Source organism: Eurosta solidaginis, chromosome 5 (genome assembly GCF_040869045.1).
Source record: "Eurosta solidaginis isolate ZX-2024a chromosome 5, ASM4086904v1, whole genome shotgun sequence".
NCBI classification, from domain to species: Eukaryota; Metazoa; Arthropoda; class Insecta; order Diptera; family Tephritidae; genus Eurosta; species Eurosta solidaginis.
In genome coordinates this window covers 67,541,469-67,560,845 of record NC_090323.1, presented here as the reverse complement: position 1 = coordinate 67,560,845, position 19,377 = coordinate 67,541,469, and the positions used below count along the sequence as shown (strand labels likewise).

Below are 19,377 nucleotides of genomic sequence, written 5' to 3'. Positions count from 1 at the left end.
TATCGTCGCCCGGAAAAATTAATGTCGTATGTGAAATTTGGGCCGAATTGAGTTAATAATGCAGTTATACTAAACTAATCTAGATCTTTCGAATGACGTCATCCGTTTTTCGATATCTCTTTTAGTTTCAGAGATATTGGGCAGTATTTTGTCGTATGTGCAAGGTCACAAGCGATTTCGTCTAATTTTATTGCATGTGACAACTCATTTTCACGTACGACAATTCTCCATATATATTTTGTTCTTTGAACACTCGGTGAAATATTGTCGTAATCACCAATTTAACCAACACATACGACAAACCTTTACAGAAGAGTGGTAACATTTTGTCTTATGTGTCATACAAAACCGCATGATCGCACAATATTTAGTATCGATTACGATGTCGGCGAGTACGGACGAATCACCTGCGCCACTTTTGCCGCCGGAAATTAATGAGTAAGTATAAATTCAAAAATATGCAATGCAATTAATTGAAAACGATTTAATATTATTACAGTATGGAACGTGAAATACTAAGCGATAGCGATAGTGATTTTTCACCAGATGATGATCAGAAAGATCCGAACTACATTCCAAATACTCCGAAAAAGTCTGCAATAACGCATTATTATGAATCTATTGCCCCGACAATCGATTCAACACCAAATGATGTTGGCAGCCAACTTCGAAATTTGCCGTCCCATGCCAGCAATTCTTGTATGTATGCGCCTTTTCTTATTTTAGTTAATCTATCAATATTTATCTTCAGATTACAGCGAGTCTCCAGTAACTAGGAAACGTGAGCGAAATCCCGAACTTTGGAAACAAAATGTGAGAAAAAATCTTCGCAATCGAGGCTTACCATATGTAAGCAACAAAGGCAAACAAATGCCTGGCAAAACTCTTGGTCAAGCATGTTCTCGATCTTGTTTTTATACATGTACAAGAAATATATCTACAGAGGAAAGGCAACTTATACTCGACCATTTCTGGAGCCTAAGTCCTACAGAGAAACAGACCTTTTATGCTAATTTTGTGAAACAGGAGGAAGTTAAACGCAGACGATGTGAGACCAAAAGGCAGGATGATCCAAAAAAAAAGAACAGCTTTAAATTCTATTTGAAATCATGTACCAAAACTGTACAGGTTTGCAAAAGATTTTTCTTAAACACCTTATCAATATCCGAACGAGTCATCTACTACTTTTTTCGCAAACATTATGCAGTAGACACGAAGGAATCTTTGTCTAAACTACATCATCGTGGGAGAAAACGTACCGAAGAAAGTCGAATAGAGGAAGTAAAGAATCATATTTTGAGCTTCCCAACAGTCGAATCACATTACTGTAGATCCTCCACCTCAAGAAAATATTTGGAGGCCAATTTAAGCATCCAAAAAATGTATGATCTCTATAAAATTTCGCTCAATAACCCAGTCAGTTTAGATATTTACAGGCAGGTTTTTAACACAAAGTTCAACTTAGGGTTTTATACACCACGTAAGGATGTTTGCGACAAATGTAGTCTCTTTAAAGTAAATAATGCTAAACAAACGGTAGCTTCTGTTCAACTGTATGAGAAACATTTAAATGAAAAAAGATTTACAATAGCTGAACGTGATGCCGATCTCAAGATTATTGACAAAAATACTGCGGTTTTAGTGTATGATCTACAAAATATATTTTCGCTTCCGAAATTATTTGCTTCAAGCTTTTACTATAAAAGAAAGTTGTCTGTATTTAACCTTACTGGTACGCTTATACTACCTGGATGCGAAAAAGTAACATACTGCGCCCCTTGGAACGAAACTTTGAGCGGACGAAGCGGAAACGACATTGCCAGTGCGTTAATTAAAATATTGAATAAAATTTTAGAAGAGCATCCAAATATTAATACCATTATATTATGGAGTGACTCGTGCGTTCCGCAAAACAGGAATCGTATAACTGCGACTGCTTTGCTACAATTCTTACACGATCATCCACATATTATAGAAATTAAGCAAAAATTCAGTGAGCCAGGGCATTCTTGCTTACAACTGGTTGATTGTGTTCACAGCGTAATTGAGAAATACTTACGAAACGTCGAAATTCCTAGTCAACTTACATTATTAAGACTGCTTAAAAATACAAACTTTCCAAATACAAAACTCCGTTTGTTACAAATGACTGATAATGACTTTAAGTGCTATTCTATAAAATCGGAAAATATGAATTTTAAAGATGTACAATTTTTTAAATGCAAATCTCTACTATATTCTGGAAATGATTTGTTCAAAATTGGAACGAAAATTTCTTTTGAACATGCAAATTATTCGTTTACAAATATTCAAAAAAAAAATAGATTTTCAAAATCCATAACCATTTGGGAGAAACCCTTTTGTCTTGTGCCGAAAAAAGCACTTGATGAAAATAAAAAAAAAGACTTAACAAGTGCCATCTCATTCCTGGAAAACCAGGAAGATAAAGACTTTTATCAAGCTTTACTTAAATTTTAAGCTACTTATCGCTTTGTCTATTATTATTTATTTATTTGTTTAATTGTTTGTTTACTTTAGTTTTGTTTAGAAACTGAATTGTTATGTTTATTTATTTGTTTAAGTTGTTTAGTTATGATACTCGTACATTTAGGTTTTTTTGAAACAGAATTTAACTTTTTTTGGAAAGATGTTCATTCTACTGTGCTTTTACTTGCTGTGAATTAATTTATTTACTTTTATGAGAAATAAAATACAATATTTCACTAACTTAAAAAATCTTTAATTTGGTTGAAATTGAGAGCACATTTTGTCGTACGTTATACACATTGCTGCAAGACTGTTGCTAAATATAACATACGACAAAATTTTACTGAAGAAAATCCTTTATAAATTCTAAAATAATTAACAATATATAACAGAACTAAAACAATTTAAGAATTTCGTGGCCTAGTAGTATTTTCCCAGACTTTGGAGAAAATCTAATGAGGCGTTTTGGAGAAATACAATTACAAACTTCAAACCCGTTTTCCCAAAAGTCTTTTAATGCAACATACGACATCAATTTTTCCGGGCGACGATATTGTTAATTATTTTAGAATTTATAAAGGATTTTCTTCAGTAAAATTTTGTCGTATGTTATATTTAGCAACAGTCTTGCAGCAATGTGTATAACGTACGACAAAATGTGCTCTCAATTTCAACCAAATTAAAGATTTTTTAAGTTAGTGAAATATTGTATTTTATTTCTCATAAAAGTAAATAAATTGATTCACAGCAAGTAAAAGCACAGTAGAATGAACATCTTTCCAAAAAAAGTTAAATTCTGTTTAAAAAAAACCTAAATGTACGAGTATCATAACTAAACAACTTAAACAAATAAATAAACATAACAATTCAGTTTCTAAACAAAACTAAAGTAAACAAACAATTAAACAAATAAATAAATAATAATAGACAAAGCGATAAGTAGCTTAAAATTTAAGTAAAGCTTGATAAAAGTCTTTATCTTCCTGGTTTTCCAGGAATGAGATGGCAATTGTTAAGTCTTTTTTTTTATTTTCATCAAGTGCTTTTTTCGGCACAAGACAAAAGGGTTTCTCCCAAATGGTTATGGATTTTGAAAATCTATTTTTTTTTGAATATTTGTAAACGAATAATTTGCATGTTCAAAAGAAATTTTCGTTTCAATTTTGAACAAATCATTTCCAGAATATAGTAGAGATTTGCATTTAAAAAATTGTACATCTTTAAAGTTCATATTTTCCGGTTTTATAGAATAGCACTTAAAGTCATTATCAGTCATTTGTAACAAACGGAGTTTTGTATTTGGAAAGTTTGTATTTTTAAGCAGTCTTAACAATGTAAGTTGACTAGGAATTTCGACGTTTCGTAAGTATTTCTCAATTACGCTGTGAACACAATCAACCAGTTGTAAGCAAGAATGCCCTGGCTCACTGAATTTTTGCTTAATTTCTATAATATGTGGATGATCGTGTAAGAATTGTAGCAAAGCAGTCGCAGTCATACGATTCCTGTTTTGCGGAACGCACGAGTCACTCCATAATATAATGGTATTAATATTTGGATGCTCTTCTAAAATTTTATTCAATATTTTAATTAACGCACTGGCAATGTCGTTTCCGCTTCGTCCGCTCAAAGTTTCGTTCCAAAGGGCGCAGTATGTTACTTTTTCGCATCCAGGTAGTATAAGCGTACCAGTAAGGTTAAATACAGACAACTTTCTTTTATAGTAAAAGCTTGAAGCAAATAATTTCGGAAGTGAAAATATATTTTGTAGATCATACACTAAAACCGCAGTATTTTTGTCAATAATCTTGAGATCGGCATCACGTTCAGCTATTGTAAATCTTTTTTCATTTAACTGTTTCTCATACAGTTGAACAGAAGCTACCGTTTGTTTAGCATTATTTACTTTAAAGAGACTACATTTGTCGCAAACATCCTTACGTGGTGTATAAAACCCTAAGTTGAACTTTGTGTTAAAAACCTGCCTGTAAATATCTAAACTGACTGGGTTATTGAGCGAAATTTTATAGAGATCATACATTTTTTGGATGCTTAAATTGGCCTCCAAATATTTTCTTGAGGTGGAGGATCTACAGTAATGTGATTCGACTGTTGGGAAGCTCAAAATATGATTCTTTACTTCCTCTATTCGACTTTCTTCGGTACGTTTTCTCCCACGATGATGTAGTTTAGACAAAGATTCCTTCGTGTCTACTGCATAATGTTTGCGAAAAAAGTAGTAGATGACTCGTTCGGATATTGATAAGGTGTTTAAGAAAAATCTTTTGCAAACCTGTACAGTTTTGGTACATGATTTCAAATAGAATTTAAAGCTGTTCTTTTTTTTTGGATCATCCTGCCTTTTGGTCTAACATCGTCTGCGTTTAACTTCCTCCTGTTTCACAAAATTAGCATAAAAGGTCTGTTTCTCTGTAGGACTTAGGCTCCAGAAATGGTCGAGTATAAGTTGCCTTTCCTCTGTAGATATATTTCTTGTACATGTATAAAAACAAGATCGAGAACATGCTTGACCAAGAGTTTTGCCAGGCATTTGTTTGCCTTTGTTGCTTACATATGGTAAGCCTCGATTGCGAAGATTTTTTCTCACATTTTGTTTCCAAACTTCGGGATTTCGCTCACGTTTCCTAGTTACTGGAGACTCGCTGTAATCTGAAGATAAATATTGATAGATTAACTAAAATAAGAAAAGGCGCATACATACAAGAATTGCTGGCATGGGACGGCAAATTTCGAAGTTGGCTGCCAACATCATTTGGTGTTGAATCGATTGTCGGGGCAATAGATTCATAATAATGCGTTATTGCAGACTTTTTCGGAGTATTTGGAATGTAGTTCGGATCTTTCTGATCATCATCTGGTGAAAAATCACTATCGCTATCGCTTAGTATTTCACGTTCCATACTGTAATAATATTAAATCGTTTTCAATTAATTGCATTGCATATTTTTGAATTTATACTTACTCATTAATTTCCGGCGGCAAAAGTGGCGCAGGTGATTCGTCCGTACTCGCCGACATCGTAATCGATACTAAATATTGTGCGATCATGCGGTTTTGTATGACACATAAGACAAAATGTTACCACTCTTCTGTAAAGGTTTGTCGTATGTGTTGGTTAAATTGGTGATTACGACAATATTTCACCGAGTGTTCAAAGAACAAAATATATATGGAGAATTGTCGTACGTGAAAATGAGTTGCCACATGCAACAAAATTAGACGAAATCGCTTGTGACCTTGCACATACGACAAAATACTGCTCAATATCTCTGAAACTAAAAGAGATATCGAAAAACGGATGACGTCATTCGAAAGATCTTGATTAGTTTAGTATAACTGCATTATTAACTCAATTCGGCCCAAATTTCACATACGACATTAATTTTTCCGGGCGACGATATATAACAGAACTAAAACAATTTAAGAATTTCGTGGCCTAGTAGTATTTTCCCAGACTTTGGAGAAAATCTAATGAGGCGTTTTGGAGAAATACAATTACAAACTTCAAACCCGTTTTCCCAAAAGCCTTTTAATGCAACATACGACATCAATTTTTCCGGGCGACGATATGTGCATTGCAGTTTCTACAGAGATGACAAATGCCCAGTAGAAAGTGGTGAAAAATGTGTAGAGTGAGAGTGAAGATGCTGTATAAACTTTATTCAATAAAGTAAGGTTTGTATATGTATTTTTTGGAGGGAATACTTCTCTGCTCTCCTAAATAGAGGCAGCAATTCACCGCGCAGAGATGAAGAACCCGATCCCGCAATCGATGAGGATGGAATATATGTCACGCCGCCCGAATAGCAATAACCAGATTGAAAAACAACAAGGCCGTGGGCGCTTATGGATTGCCTGCGGAGCTATTCAAGTTCGGTGGCGAGGAGTTGGTAAGGCGGATGCAGCAGCTTCTTAGCAAAATATGGGCGGACGAAAGCATGCCCGACGGTTGGAATCTAAGTGTTCTTTGCCCAGTCCACAAGAAGGGGGATACTGCAAAATGCACCAACGATCGTGGAATCAGCCTTCTTAATATCGCATATAAGGTCCTTTCAAGTGTATTGTGCTAAAGATTGAAGGCCACCGTAAACCGGCTTCAGTGCGGCTTCAGACCTGGTAAATCTACCATCGACCAGATTTTCACAATGCGCCAAATCTTGGAAAAAACCCGTGAAAAAAGAATCGACACACATCACCTCTTCGTCGACTTTAAAGCCGCCTTCGACAGCATGAAAAGGAGCTGCCTATATGCCGCTATGTCTGAATTTGGTTTCCCGCAAAACTTATACGGCTGTGCAAAATGACGTTGAGCAACACCATCAGCTCAGTCAGAATTGGGAAGGACCTCTCCGAGCCGTTCGAAACTAAACGAGGTTTCAGACAGGGTGACCCCCTATCGTGCGATTTCTTTAATTTGATGCTGGATAAAATTATACTAGCTGCAGAACTTAACCGCACTCGAACAATATACTATAAAAGCGTGTAATTACTGGCATATGCTGATGACATTGATATCATCGGCCTAAACACCCGCGCTGTTATTTCTGCTTACCGCAAACTGGAAAAAGAAGCGGTAAAGATGGGTTTGATGGTGATTGAGGACAAAACGAAGTACCTGCTGTCATCGAGCAAAGAGTCAGCGCATATGCGTCTTGGCAACCACACTACTGTTGACAGCCATAATTTCGAAATAGTAAAAGACTTATTTTATTTGGGAACCAGCATCAACACTAGCAACAACATCAGCACTGAAATCCAGCGAAGAATCAATCTTGCCAATAAATGCCACTTTGGACTAGGTAGGCAATTGAAAAGTAAAGTCCTCTCTCGGCGAACATAAATCATACTCTACTAGTCACTTATCGTACCCGTCCTGCTATATGGGCAGAAGCATGGACCATGACAACAGCAGATGAAGCGGCTTTGGGAGTGTTCGAGAGAAAAGTTCTTCGAAAGATTTATGGACCTCTACGCGTTGGCGATGGCGAGTACCGAAGAGAATTTAATGATGAGCTGTGCGAGCTATATGCAGACATCAACATAGTCCAGCGAATTAAAATGCAGCGGCTGCGCTGGCTAGGCCATGTTATGCGAATGAAAGATGATGCTCCGGCCAAGAAAGTGTTTCTATCGGAACCCGCCTATGGAAGCAGAGGTAGAGGACGGCCCCCACTCCGTTGGAAGGACCAGGTGGAAAACGATTTAAACTCCCTTGGTGTGACCAATTGGCGCCGGTTGGCGGAGCGAAGGAGCGACAGGCGCGCCTTGTTGGACGGCCACAACCGTTTAGACGATTAAGCGCCAATTAAGTAAGTAAGTAAGTTGTATATGTATTTTTAGTTGAATTTTCCTTTTTCCATAGGCTAATCGGATCTAAGGTTTGATTCAGTATGTTATCAACAGCGCAAATATTTCTGAGCATTGGACTAATTTGCACGAGCATTCTTACTGTTGAGCGCTAATATTATTTGAAAATTGATACTCGATTAAAGCATGCATACAAAAACTGCATTATGAAAAGTAACGATCAAATATCCATCATTATATTTATACAAATACTGCATATAAATAGTGGGTTTTCTGGGACTTCGTGAAAAAATTTTGTTCCGAATAAGTTTTGGGGAAAAAAATCGAATCTTTTAGGGGGGGCGACCCATTTTGACATAAGTTGAAGAGCTTATGAAAAAAATTTAAAAGGATGCGCTCTTGATCATCAACCGAATTTTGAAACAGGGCGCTTTTAAAGCAAAATCCGAAATAGGATGTTTTTGAAAAATATCCTCAGTTAGGCCGTTTCCGTTCTCGCATCCAATATAAGGTGATATTTTAATCAGCCGTCTTTTCTGCTTTTATTATTATTTTCTGTTTTATTACCATTAAAATTTCGGCCTCGCCTCAAAGACACAACTTGTAGGATTGCTTAAGTCTATGTCAACACGGTATAAGGCAGACCCTACCTTTTCCAAAGATAAGTTTATTGTATCTTCACCATTTCCGCATTCCTGCGATAGCGTGGCTTCAAGATCTCTTGCGAAGGTCTGGAATGGGTATCTAACATCAAATATTAATATTCTTAAAAAAAGTTTTTAAAACGGGAACGGCCCCGGTTGGCTGCGGTTTGGTGAACCTTCAAAGTACTTATGGCAGGAGATTTTTAAAAAAAAACGTCATAGATTTGGTGAGGAGGTGGCATAAAAACTTTTCTTCCCAACAATTTATAATAAAAAAAATTTAAATAAACACGGAAATGGCGGATACTTTTATACTTTTTAATATCATGTTCAAATCTGCACAGAGCTCGTTCATCTCATCATTATATCTCCTTCATTTTTCTCCCTGCTGATTTTTTATTACTTTGAAGTGCAGAATAAACCAAAAATAATATTTGTATATACCCTAAGAAATGAATACTTTCCGGCTTTTTGTGAAATCGTCTACCCTCTGCACAATTTTCTAAAGAAAATTGAAAGTTATTTGGCATGTGGCAACGCCCTCCACTCAGCAACTCGGAGCTATAGGAACGTTTGTTAATAAATATTAAGGAATGCATGGGGCTCAATTCGTATAATAATTAGTATTGAGAATATATTGCATGAGAAAACTAAAATAAAATCCGAAAAACGAAATCCAGAAAATAGCTTCAGGCATATAATAACGAAATACAACCCTCTAAAAATATACACTTCTTAAATACCATTCAAGCTTCACTTTCGTTTATACTAGGCATATGACAAAGCTTTGATTCCGATTTCCATACTCCAGAAACTCCGATTGATCAAATTTCCGGTTTCTATTTCGACTCCAAATGTTTGGAATCATATAACGGAAGTCGATTAATGGATAGATTTAATGTAAAAACATATAGAGCTAATGCTAATGTGTGTTTAAATGAAATCCTTCGATTGAGTGAGAAATTTCCGATTGGTATACAAAATTAAATTTCAAATAAATCATAACACACTTATTTTATTTTATTTGTTTTACCTTATTCGTCAACATAGAAACTATAAAGAAAATTTGTAAGATTGGCTTCCGGTTCCAGTAAACTCACTTTCGTAACATCCCTAATTAGTACACAATGAAAACAGGGAAAATAATGCCTGCAAGCAGCAACTTTCCCTTTTCTATGTGGTTTTGTATGCACCCTTGCAGATTTGCACAGTTTATACATATTTTCATATTCGAAAACCCTATTTGTCGAATGCATTGAAATTATAAATGTCCGAAACTGTGCAGATTTCCCAAACTTTCGATTTCTAAATAAATAAATAAATGCATTTATTTGTGGAAATCTTGTTGTTTTTACTTCATACCCAATAGAAAATGTCATAAGCGGTTGGAAGCAAATAAGGACTACGCCGGCAGCGTTACTTACTTATAATACAGCCTGTAAAGACGCCTTATTTTACCTAATTGAGCTACAATCACATATCCCTTATACATGACAGTATATTTGATGAGTTCCATATCAAAACGTCTGACGTTCTTATATTTTCCTTCGAGTTAGCTCAGTGAATGAGAGTACTCGACTGTAAAGTTGCGGACCACGAATAGAAATCAACGGCCTTGACAGTTACACAATTAAGATTTAAAAATTTTTTTAATACAATTTCTCCAGGAAACCACACTGTTACTCTTTTTATCATAAAAGCCCTATAGAAACGATTATTTTCGAACTTTTAATTTTTTAGTCTAAAGAAATTATTAACTCCTTATTTTAATTTTATTAGTCCGAAAATAAAAGTTAAATCCGGACTTTTATTTTTTAAGGACAAATAAAAATTCGCCCCTAGACCTATGAAACATCGAATTTTCTTTTCATACAGGATCCTTCTTCTTTCAACAGAAAGCGGTGTATCTAATTTCATATCTCAATTGGATCAAACATTATGGCAAAAAAATCAGATGCAAGTTTACTGTGGAAAAGTATGAGTATAGCACCATGAGAGTTGGTTTTAGTTTTTCTATGACAAATTCCTGTTATATGTAACAAAAACTTTCAAATACCATATAGTTTTCAAACCTAGAAGAATTCATCGGTAAAATCTATCTGTGAAAAACTCATTTCACTTGCATAAGCCGATCTATAGTTATAAGGCCGGATTTTCATTTGTTCTTAAAAAATAAAAGTCCGGATTTAACTTTTATTTGTGGATTTTCAAGAGTCTCAAAAATAAAAGGGATGCATAATTCGTCATGAAAATGCTTTGGATATCACCGTCATTCCATAATTATTCACATAGAACAATTTTTGGATCCGAACTTTTTCGACTCAAAAAAAGAAAAACTATTTAATGGGTATGAAATTGTATTGTACATTCTTAAACAATAATATTTCGGAATGACTTCAAGAGCTCTTCATGAATATTTTCAGGATCACTTCAAAACTATATTTCGAAGCCATTCCAGATCCCTTTTGGCAAAATTCCAAAATCCTTCCGGGGTTATTTTTGGTGTTATTTCGAGTATGTTTACGGACAACTCTGTGAGTCCTAAAATGGTTTCAAAATAGTCTCGAAATGATTCCGCCAATTATTCCGAAGTAATCCTGCTACAGTCCTAAAATAGTTTCGAAATTGTCCCGACATTATCCAGAAGTTGATCTGAAATATTGCCACAAATAATCCCGAAGTTATGCTGAAATTGTCCCCAATTGCTCCCCAATAATATCGGAACTGTTCCGAAAATAATCCCAAAGTGATCCTGTAACGATCTTAAAAGGATTTCGAAATAGTCTCCAAATGATACTGAACTTGTCTCAAAGTGATACCTGAAATGATCCCGAAATGATCATGAAATTATTGCAGATTGGTCTTGAAATAGTCTCAAAATGATCCGAAAATAGTATAAAAGTGATCCCGACCGTTCATATAAGTTTAACATTTTTTGTTGGGTATTTCAGCACGCACGTATCCTCTCATGTTTGCATTGCATATGCGGCATTGTTATAGGTCTTGATAAATAGCATTATTTTGGTAACGCCTGCATAATTAAATGCTAGAAAATCACCATGAAATCTCATCGTGTGTACCACATTTCACACATTTCCCATTTTGAATTTTGCACTCTCTAGCATTACATTTCACCCCGCCTCTAGTCATTGCAATGGTAATTTTTTTGTTTCTTTGTCAAAAAATCTGTCAAAATATTTTTATTTGCGAGCCTAATTAATAGCTGGGTTCTAAAATAAAGAACTCGGTATAACGAATGCGATTTTTATTTTTTAACTGCAAATAAAAATTGTTGAATGGCTGTTTTGATTCCAGCTAAATCAAAATCAAATTTGTGTGGCATACTTTTTAGCAGCTTACAGTTAGGTTATGTTGAATTGGCCATTCAAAAATACTACATGTATATATACTGAATTTTTCCACAGTGCTAGCAATCGCGCACCATAGGGAGGTAACTCAAAAATCTTTAATTTCGAACTTATGAGAACCTCTATTACCTACCGAGCTGCTCGATTTGCTAATAACTCCACAAATTAGCGAGAAAGACTGTGTGAAAAAATTGCACTAGATCTAACAAAAACGGTGCGTTTAAAATTTAAATTTACTTTGCACCTATTAATTTTATATATACAATTCTCATGTAACAGTGTTCGTGGTTGAACTCCTTCAAAACAGTTGGTCGGATTCTCATAAAATTTTGTGACCTTATTACGTAGGTCGGTAGGTAGAATCAAATCGTATCTCTTTTTCATACCCCAATATGGTAAGGGTGATCCACGAAACTCAGATTTGCGAATCCTTAAAGGAGAAGATGTAAACCCACCAATAAGAATACTGAAATGATCGGGATGATCATAAATATAACTTAAGGGCCCATTCCTGGGGCTCTAAAAATGATAAAGGTGGGGGCCGCCCCACGGCCCCTTTGTTTCCCAGTAAGTAAATAAACCAACAGATTTCAAGTTTCTTAATAGTATAATTACCATGAGTAGTCCAGCGTAATCAAAAAAAGATCTCATCATCTCAAACAACTAATGCCAAAACTAAACCTAAAATTTTCATTGACTTAATTATTAATTGCTGACGAGGCGCTTCCCACGAATTGCAATTTCGTTAACTGAAGCAATTCGATATTGCTTGCAGTGCAGATTGTTTACCTGCGCTGGCTATGCGCGCGTGTGGGAAAGTGCGTCGTCAGCTTATTCTCACTAATAAGCATATTAACCCTCGTCTGAACCACCCGCCTCCCCTCCCATTAAACATCTGCGTCCCGCGGATGATCTGATTTCTAATGGGGATCTGTGGCATGTGGCGTTGGTGTTAGTAGATCCTAATTTTTGTGGTTTGGTTTAGGCCAGGAAAGTTGATTGTAGTCGTAAGTTTCTTCCAGATCATGTAACAAACGGCTGCCAGGATTGTTAAGGAAATAGCGTCAAACATCAACGAGTAGAGAAAGTGATTTCCAAGGTGCTTAAGCTGATGGATTTAGTCTTAGACCTACGTTCGTAACATTTAGTAGAGCTGGAGGCAGGGCTTGCGATGTGCGTGCTGATCGGCTCGTGAATGTTTTATTGCCCACGACCACCGTCTCGTTGCTGGGGAAGATCACGTATGTTCCGTTCAAGAAATTTTTTTTTGTATACGATCATTATAGTTGGTTAAAAATATTGATGTGTCGCTAAGCATTTCGACGAATTCATTGTTTCCTGGTTCAAAGTGGTATTTCGCATCACCACCCCTTATAAATCTTGCCAGGCATTCATCTTCAGGCAGCCTTACTAAGGATTCGGGAGAGCAGATAGTGGAGTTGCTAATTGAAAGGCAATCTGAATTTAGGCCAAAGGCTTCTTCTTCATTTATCAGTACCTTCTTGAAGTTTAGGTCGATATGTTCTCGCGATATGAAAGCTGTTCGAGTAAGAAGGAGTCGATAGCTCTGTGGTTTAACCTTTGCCATTGAGAGCACGTAAAAGAGTATTGTGCCGTTAGAATACACAGATGCCGAACCGTGTTCTATAGCCTCGATAACGTTTTAGTACGAGAGAGATTATTATTCATGTATAAGAGTTTGGATCTCGGTTCGATTGAGCAAGTTTGTATTTATAACACCCAATTTTGCCATTTGGCATTCCTGTACGATTTCTGTTACTTTTTCTTTTAGAATCAAGACGTTACTCAAATCCAGGAGCTCGAGGTTTTCCTCGCTGATGTTTTTCAATATCGAGTTGATGTTTGCCATTATTTCATTTGACTTCTCTTTAGCTATGAGAGTAACGTTTAATAGCTTTTTACTGACTGATGGTTATTGTTTGCTATGACTTCATTCATATTCGCCAATATGAAGTCGCAATCTGCCGCGTCTGGCGAGCCGGCAATCCATTTCCAGGCGGACCCAATCCAGTTAATAGACCGAGCTTTCCTTGAGCTATTTATCTGGAGTTCATTAAGGCGAAACCGTGTTTGGTTTCGGTGAAAGTATAGTACAGCGCGCACTGCTGGAGAAGCGCTGACTCTCGCAGTTCTTCCAGTGCTCTTCCAAAATAGCTAAGGTCGATCATGTGGATTAGACTGAAGTGTCCGTTCAGGGTCCATCCATGCCCATGCTCTATAGTCACCAACGGGGAGTCATAGCCGTAAATGTTCAGGCCACAAACGCCAGATATTAATATCAAACTGCCATAAGTTAAAAAAAATATTGGTTTAGATTATTTGTTTTAAAGTGCTAAGGCTTTTCAGTTTCGGGGACGGTTATTTGGATTTTTCAATTTTTCATGACTACGAATCTGTGGCAATTTGAAAAACCAACCTGATTCGAGTTAGGATAAAAGTGATATTCTGGCTTCATAACAGAAATCCGTTACAGGTCTTCTTTGTGTTACTTACTCATAGCCCTAGCGCCAAATGGCTGCTACAAAATATAGGAAGTTACAATGGTGATTTGTGACTAGCATTTCAGATAAAGGTCTATGTATCACCATTGTCCTAACTCAAATTAGGTTGTTTTTTCAAATTGCCACAGAAATATTCTTCCTTTTTTCTGGTTTTTAACAAAATTTTACCTACGATTTAAGTAACAAAGTTTTCTGTTATTATTATTTTTTTTTTTTTTGTCTATCATGGCAAAAGCATTTAAAAGTAGAACCGGCTATGATGAGTCTAGAACTTTTCACCGAAGCGGAAAGGAGAGGAGGAAAAATAAAAATTTTGAATTTTTCATTGCAAGGTTACAATTAGGACTATTTTAATTAGAGTTACACATCTCTGTTAATTTTCCTATTATTCTTCATTTGAATTAATAAAATGCAAAACGCTTTGGGAAACCGGAAAAAAGGGGTTTTTTGAGGACACGAACCCATGGTTCCACCTTGTGATGCTCTACCCATTACAAGTACAGAAAGTATAAAATTTTTTTTATTTTACTTTGTTTCTTCTTTATTTCTTATTTTTTGTTCCTTAACCATACAAATTAATTCAATCGTTTCATTTTTTACAATTTTACCGTCTCAGATTTTTGTGTGTTTTGGCAAAGGCCACAGGACATTGTACTTTGCTGTTCACCATGTAGTCTTCCCCGGATGCCACATAAGGGTATATCTTATAACAAAAATAGTTTTGGGCCATCTCTTTCATTTTTTTGTTGGGCCTCTTTACTTGGCCCATTTCTTTTCTTTCTTGGGCCATTTCTTTCAAAAATTATTGTTTTTTTTTTTTTTTTGTTCTATTTTTTTTATTTTGGGTCTTTTTACTTGTGACAAGCAATTTTTGGGCCATTTCTTTAAATACATTTTTTCTGTTGGCCTCTTTATTAGTTAGTTTTTCTGCGTGGAAAGAATTTTATATCACAGAGTATATTAACTTTGTTCTCATAACGGTTCTCCGTAACGGCATAGACTAATCGAGATAGATATAGACTTCTATATATCAAAATGATGTGGGCGAAACGGGAAATTTATTTAGCCATCCGTCCGTCCGTAAACACGATAACTTGAGTAAATTTTGAGGAATTTTGATGAAATTTGGTATGTAGGTTCCTGGGTGCTCATCGCAGATCACGCCCACTTTTTCGATATCGAAAATTTCGAAAAACCAAAAATGAAAAAAATGCCATAATTCTATAGCAAATATGAAAAAAGAGATGAAACATGGTAATTGGATTGGTTTATTGACGCAAAATATAACTTTAGAAAGCTCTCAGCTGAGTATGCAATGTTCGTTTACACCCGAGCTTAGCCTTCCTTACTTGTTTTTTCTGTTTTTTGCGTAGTTCAATTAATTGATTATTGCCAAGCAATTTTGCTCAATTGCCATTGTGTTTACTTCAAGGATTCTCGTAGGCTTTTTGCCTCTTTTGTTTGCAGTTCTCTGTATTTTATTTATTGCTCGGTTATTGCCAAATGATTTTATGTTGTTGCCAAAGCCATTGATTACTTTCTATTATTGGTTTTATATGAGGGGGTTCAAGGATTTTTTACTTGTGCTTTGGGAACTTTTTTCCCGGTGCTTGTCACAAGAGTTACCCGGTTATCCTTCCCTACGACTTCCTTTTTATAGATCGCCTATTGTTTTCCCTTAACCTGTTTGTCCCTTACATAGATTTCATCTCCTGGCTGGAATTTCCTAGGTCCCTTCCTTTTCCTGTTTGCCCGTGAATTTCTCAATTCCTGATTTTTCCTTATCTGTTCCATAATTTCTTTATTAACCCTTGTCTTGAAATCGGATAACATTTGGTAGTTTATCCTTTCCGTCCTGTTAAAAAAAATATTGCTTTGCTTTCCCTTCGTGACCGAAGGTACTGTTGTGTTGTAGCGGTCTACTGCTATGTAGACCAACTCATTTGGTCTAGTATTGCGAATTTCTCCTTTGAGGCATCGGAAAATTTCCAAGATTTACTCCTTATTTTCCTTTTGGTTTCTATGAGCCCTTCTATGCTCGGACTCTATCATTCCGCAAATTCTATCCTGGTTGGCCACATCTTCGACTACCCTTTAAGTTATCCTGATTTTTTACAAAAGGAAATGCTCTAAATACACTTATTGTAGAAGACATAAATGGTTTTCTGGAATCTTTATTCCATTTATCAGCGATGGATTCAGGCGTTCTTTTAAGGCCTCGATTAAACTGGGGTTTTCAATGACGGCCAATCTAACGTAGTGACGAGTGAAACCCGGATGCGGATTTACCGAACAAGTCATTGCACTCCCCTCTGTAAAGATAATCTGGTTTCGGAAAACGTTTAAAGGAGCCTCCACGTGATATCTGACGAATCTTGGTCCGCACTGTGAACCGTCCCTTCCTCGCTTCCGGCTTCCGCTAATACGTCGCTGGTTTCTGACGGTGCTGTTAAATTGTTTGCCTGACATGGAATTTTGGAAAGAGAATCGGCCACAATATTTGATTTACCAGGAATGTAAATCAATTCGTGGTTATACTCTTCAATTCAGGCTTTCTACCTCTTCAACTTACCGTTGCAGTTTCTACTTCCCAACGCAAATGTGAGAGGTTTGTGGTCAGTGAAAGTTCTAATTTTTTTTTTTGCCCCATAGAGGTACAACCTAAGGTTATCTAGGGACCAAGCTATTGCCAGCATTGCTTTCTCGTTTGTGGCGTAGTTCTCCTCTGTTCTAGATAAATATATTGAGATGTAGGCGATGGGTCGATCCTTTCCTGGTTCTCCTTGAGATAGCACCCCACCAATGGCATAATTTAAAGCGTCGATACTGAGATTAAAAGGTTTTTTCAAAATCTGGATAGGCAAGAATATATGAGGAGACAAGCAAATGTTTCAGGTTATCGAAGGCCTGAAGGGCTTCGTTGTTCATACAGATTCGTATTTTCTTAGACTGATTTGCCCTAGCCTGTGCGTTTCCACCCCTAGTTAGATTGGTCAAAGGTTTGGCAACCTTCGCGTAGTCCCGAATGAATTTTCGGTAATATGAAGTCATTCACACAAAGCTTTTCAGTTTTTATAGTAGCATCCATGTCTACAATATTAAACGGTTTTTGATCGAAACGGGAATTTTATTTAGAATAAATTTAACCTTGCACCACCCCTGGGGCTCTAAAAAGGATAAAGGTTTGGGCCGTCCCACGGCCCCTTTGTTTCCCTGTAAGTAAATAAAACAACAGGGTTCCAAGTTTCTTAATAGTATAATTACCGTGAGTAGTCCAGCGTAACCAAAAACAGAATGACCATCTCAAACAACTATTGCTAAAACTAGACCTACCATTTTCATTGACTTAATTATTAATTGATGACGAGGCGCTTCCCATGAATTGCAATTTCGTTACCTGAAGCAATTCGATATTGCTTGCAGCGCAGATCATTAACTTAAAAAATTCTATATTGCTTACAGCGCAGATTGTTTACCTGCGCTGGCTATGCGCGCGTGTGGGAAAGTGCGTCGTCAGTTTATTCTCACTAATAAGCATATTAAGCCTTGTCCTAACTTATATATGGGGATTCTCCGCGAGCTCTCAGTTTTACTAATCCAAAATTTTGGGAAAAAATATTCGATTTTGAAATATTTTTAATCATTTGTCTATTACTTTTTATAGCTAAAAAACATTCCCAAAGTGGACGAGCTACAGCTATTAATTTCTGTTTTTGATACTGAAACCTGCCACGGTTGTGACATTACACGCGTGCTACGGTTGTGACATTTTGACAATAAATTGCTCATAAAAAAATCTAGTATGACTCGCAAGATTTTCCGTAAAATTTTAAGGTTATGTCAGCAAACTTTTAAGAAAAATGGTACTATAGACGGTACTTAACTTAAAACTACAAAGATACAAGTGCCACGGTTGATACGTACCGTTTTTCCAGTTCTTCAGTGTTTAAAAATGGATATTAGTTATTTTAAGACTGCAAACATTAACATGGAAATATACTTGCTTATCAAAATTCACACGCCACAAACCAGTGTGCAATAAAGCAGTACCAACCTAACGATTTGAATAAAATTGTTTACTCCAAAACTCATGGACACTTTTCAAAGTCAAATTACAAAGCGAAAACAGAAATGTTATCATTAAAACAACATTTAATATTGCAGATTAAGTGAAGTGTTTAATATAATGACAGTTTATTACTCGTGTAATTAAAGATTACAAAAGTTACCACCAAAAATATTATGAAAAATGTGTTTGTGGACATGCCACAGTTGTGACATTTGTAACGTATTATGAATTAGAACTTCATAAAACTGATGACCAGTCAATAAAATTCAACATGAAACTTTAAAATAAACATAATTTTTACTCAATTACATAATATAATTCATAGAAAATGCTTTAATATCATTCAAATTTCGAAAATACACGAAACTGTAAGCTCGCGGGGAATCACCCATATAGTAAATATCCCATAAAACCGATTGTTCTGATAAGAAACTTTTCATTTCACTTGATTTTAACAGCTAGAAGCTTCAAATTTCACCAAATGCTTACGTATAGAACATTCGTTTTCGGACATTTTAGAGATCGTTCGTATACACATTGTGACGAATATTAAGCGCCAAATACACGACACGAACATTTCCGCGAACATTCCGCAATCTTGTTCGCAGCTTTGGCCATACACCATACGAACTTTTGGCCGAACATTAGTTCTCTTTCAGACAGCGATGAATACGGACAACAATTGTGCTGCAGCAATATTGCTCACTGTGGCAATTAAGCGTAAAAAAAAGAGAGAAGATCGCAAAAAAAGAATTTTAATTTTAATTCTATTACAATAATCTTTGCTTTTTACTTGCCACAATGATGGCAAAGATTTATACATTTCAATAAATTCACTCAGAAATTTTTTATTGTCCATTTTACTTTTCCGCGCACGTCTGTTCCGTTCAGAAATTACTACGATTATGAGCTATTTCGCCATACACGCACGAACAGTTCGCACAAATGTTCGCCAAAAA

General features: G+C 35.9%; 1 protein-coding gene across 1 annotated transcript; it reads left to right on the top strand.

The window, feature by feature from the left end:
• Positions 1-262: 262 nt before the first annotated feature.
• Positions 263-2,478, top strand: LOC137254170 (uncharacterized). The gene is made up of 3 exons (XM_067791902.1): positions 263-438; positions 500-699; positions 752-2,478. The coding sequence occupies exons 1-3, from the start codon at positions 353-355 to the stop codon at positions 2,476-2,478; spliced, it is 2,013 nt and encodes a 670-aa protein (XP_067648003.1). The 5' UTR covers positions 263-352.
• The last annotated feature ends 16,899 nt before the right edge of the window (positions 2,479-19,377 follow it).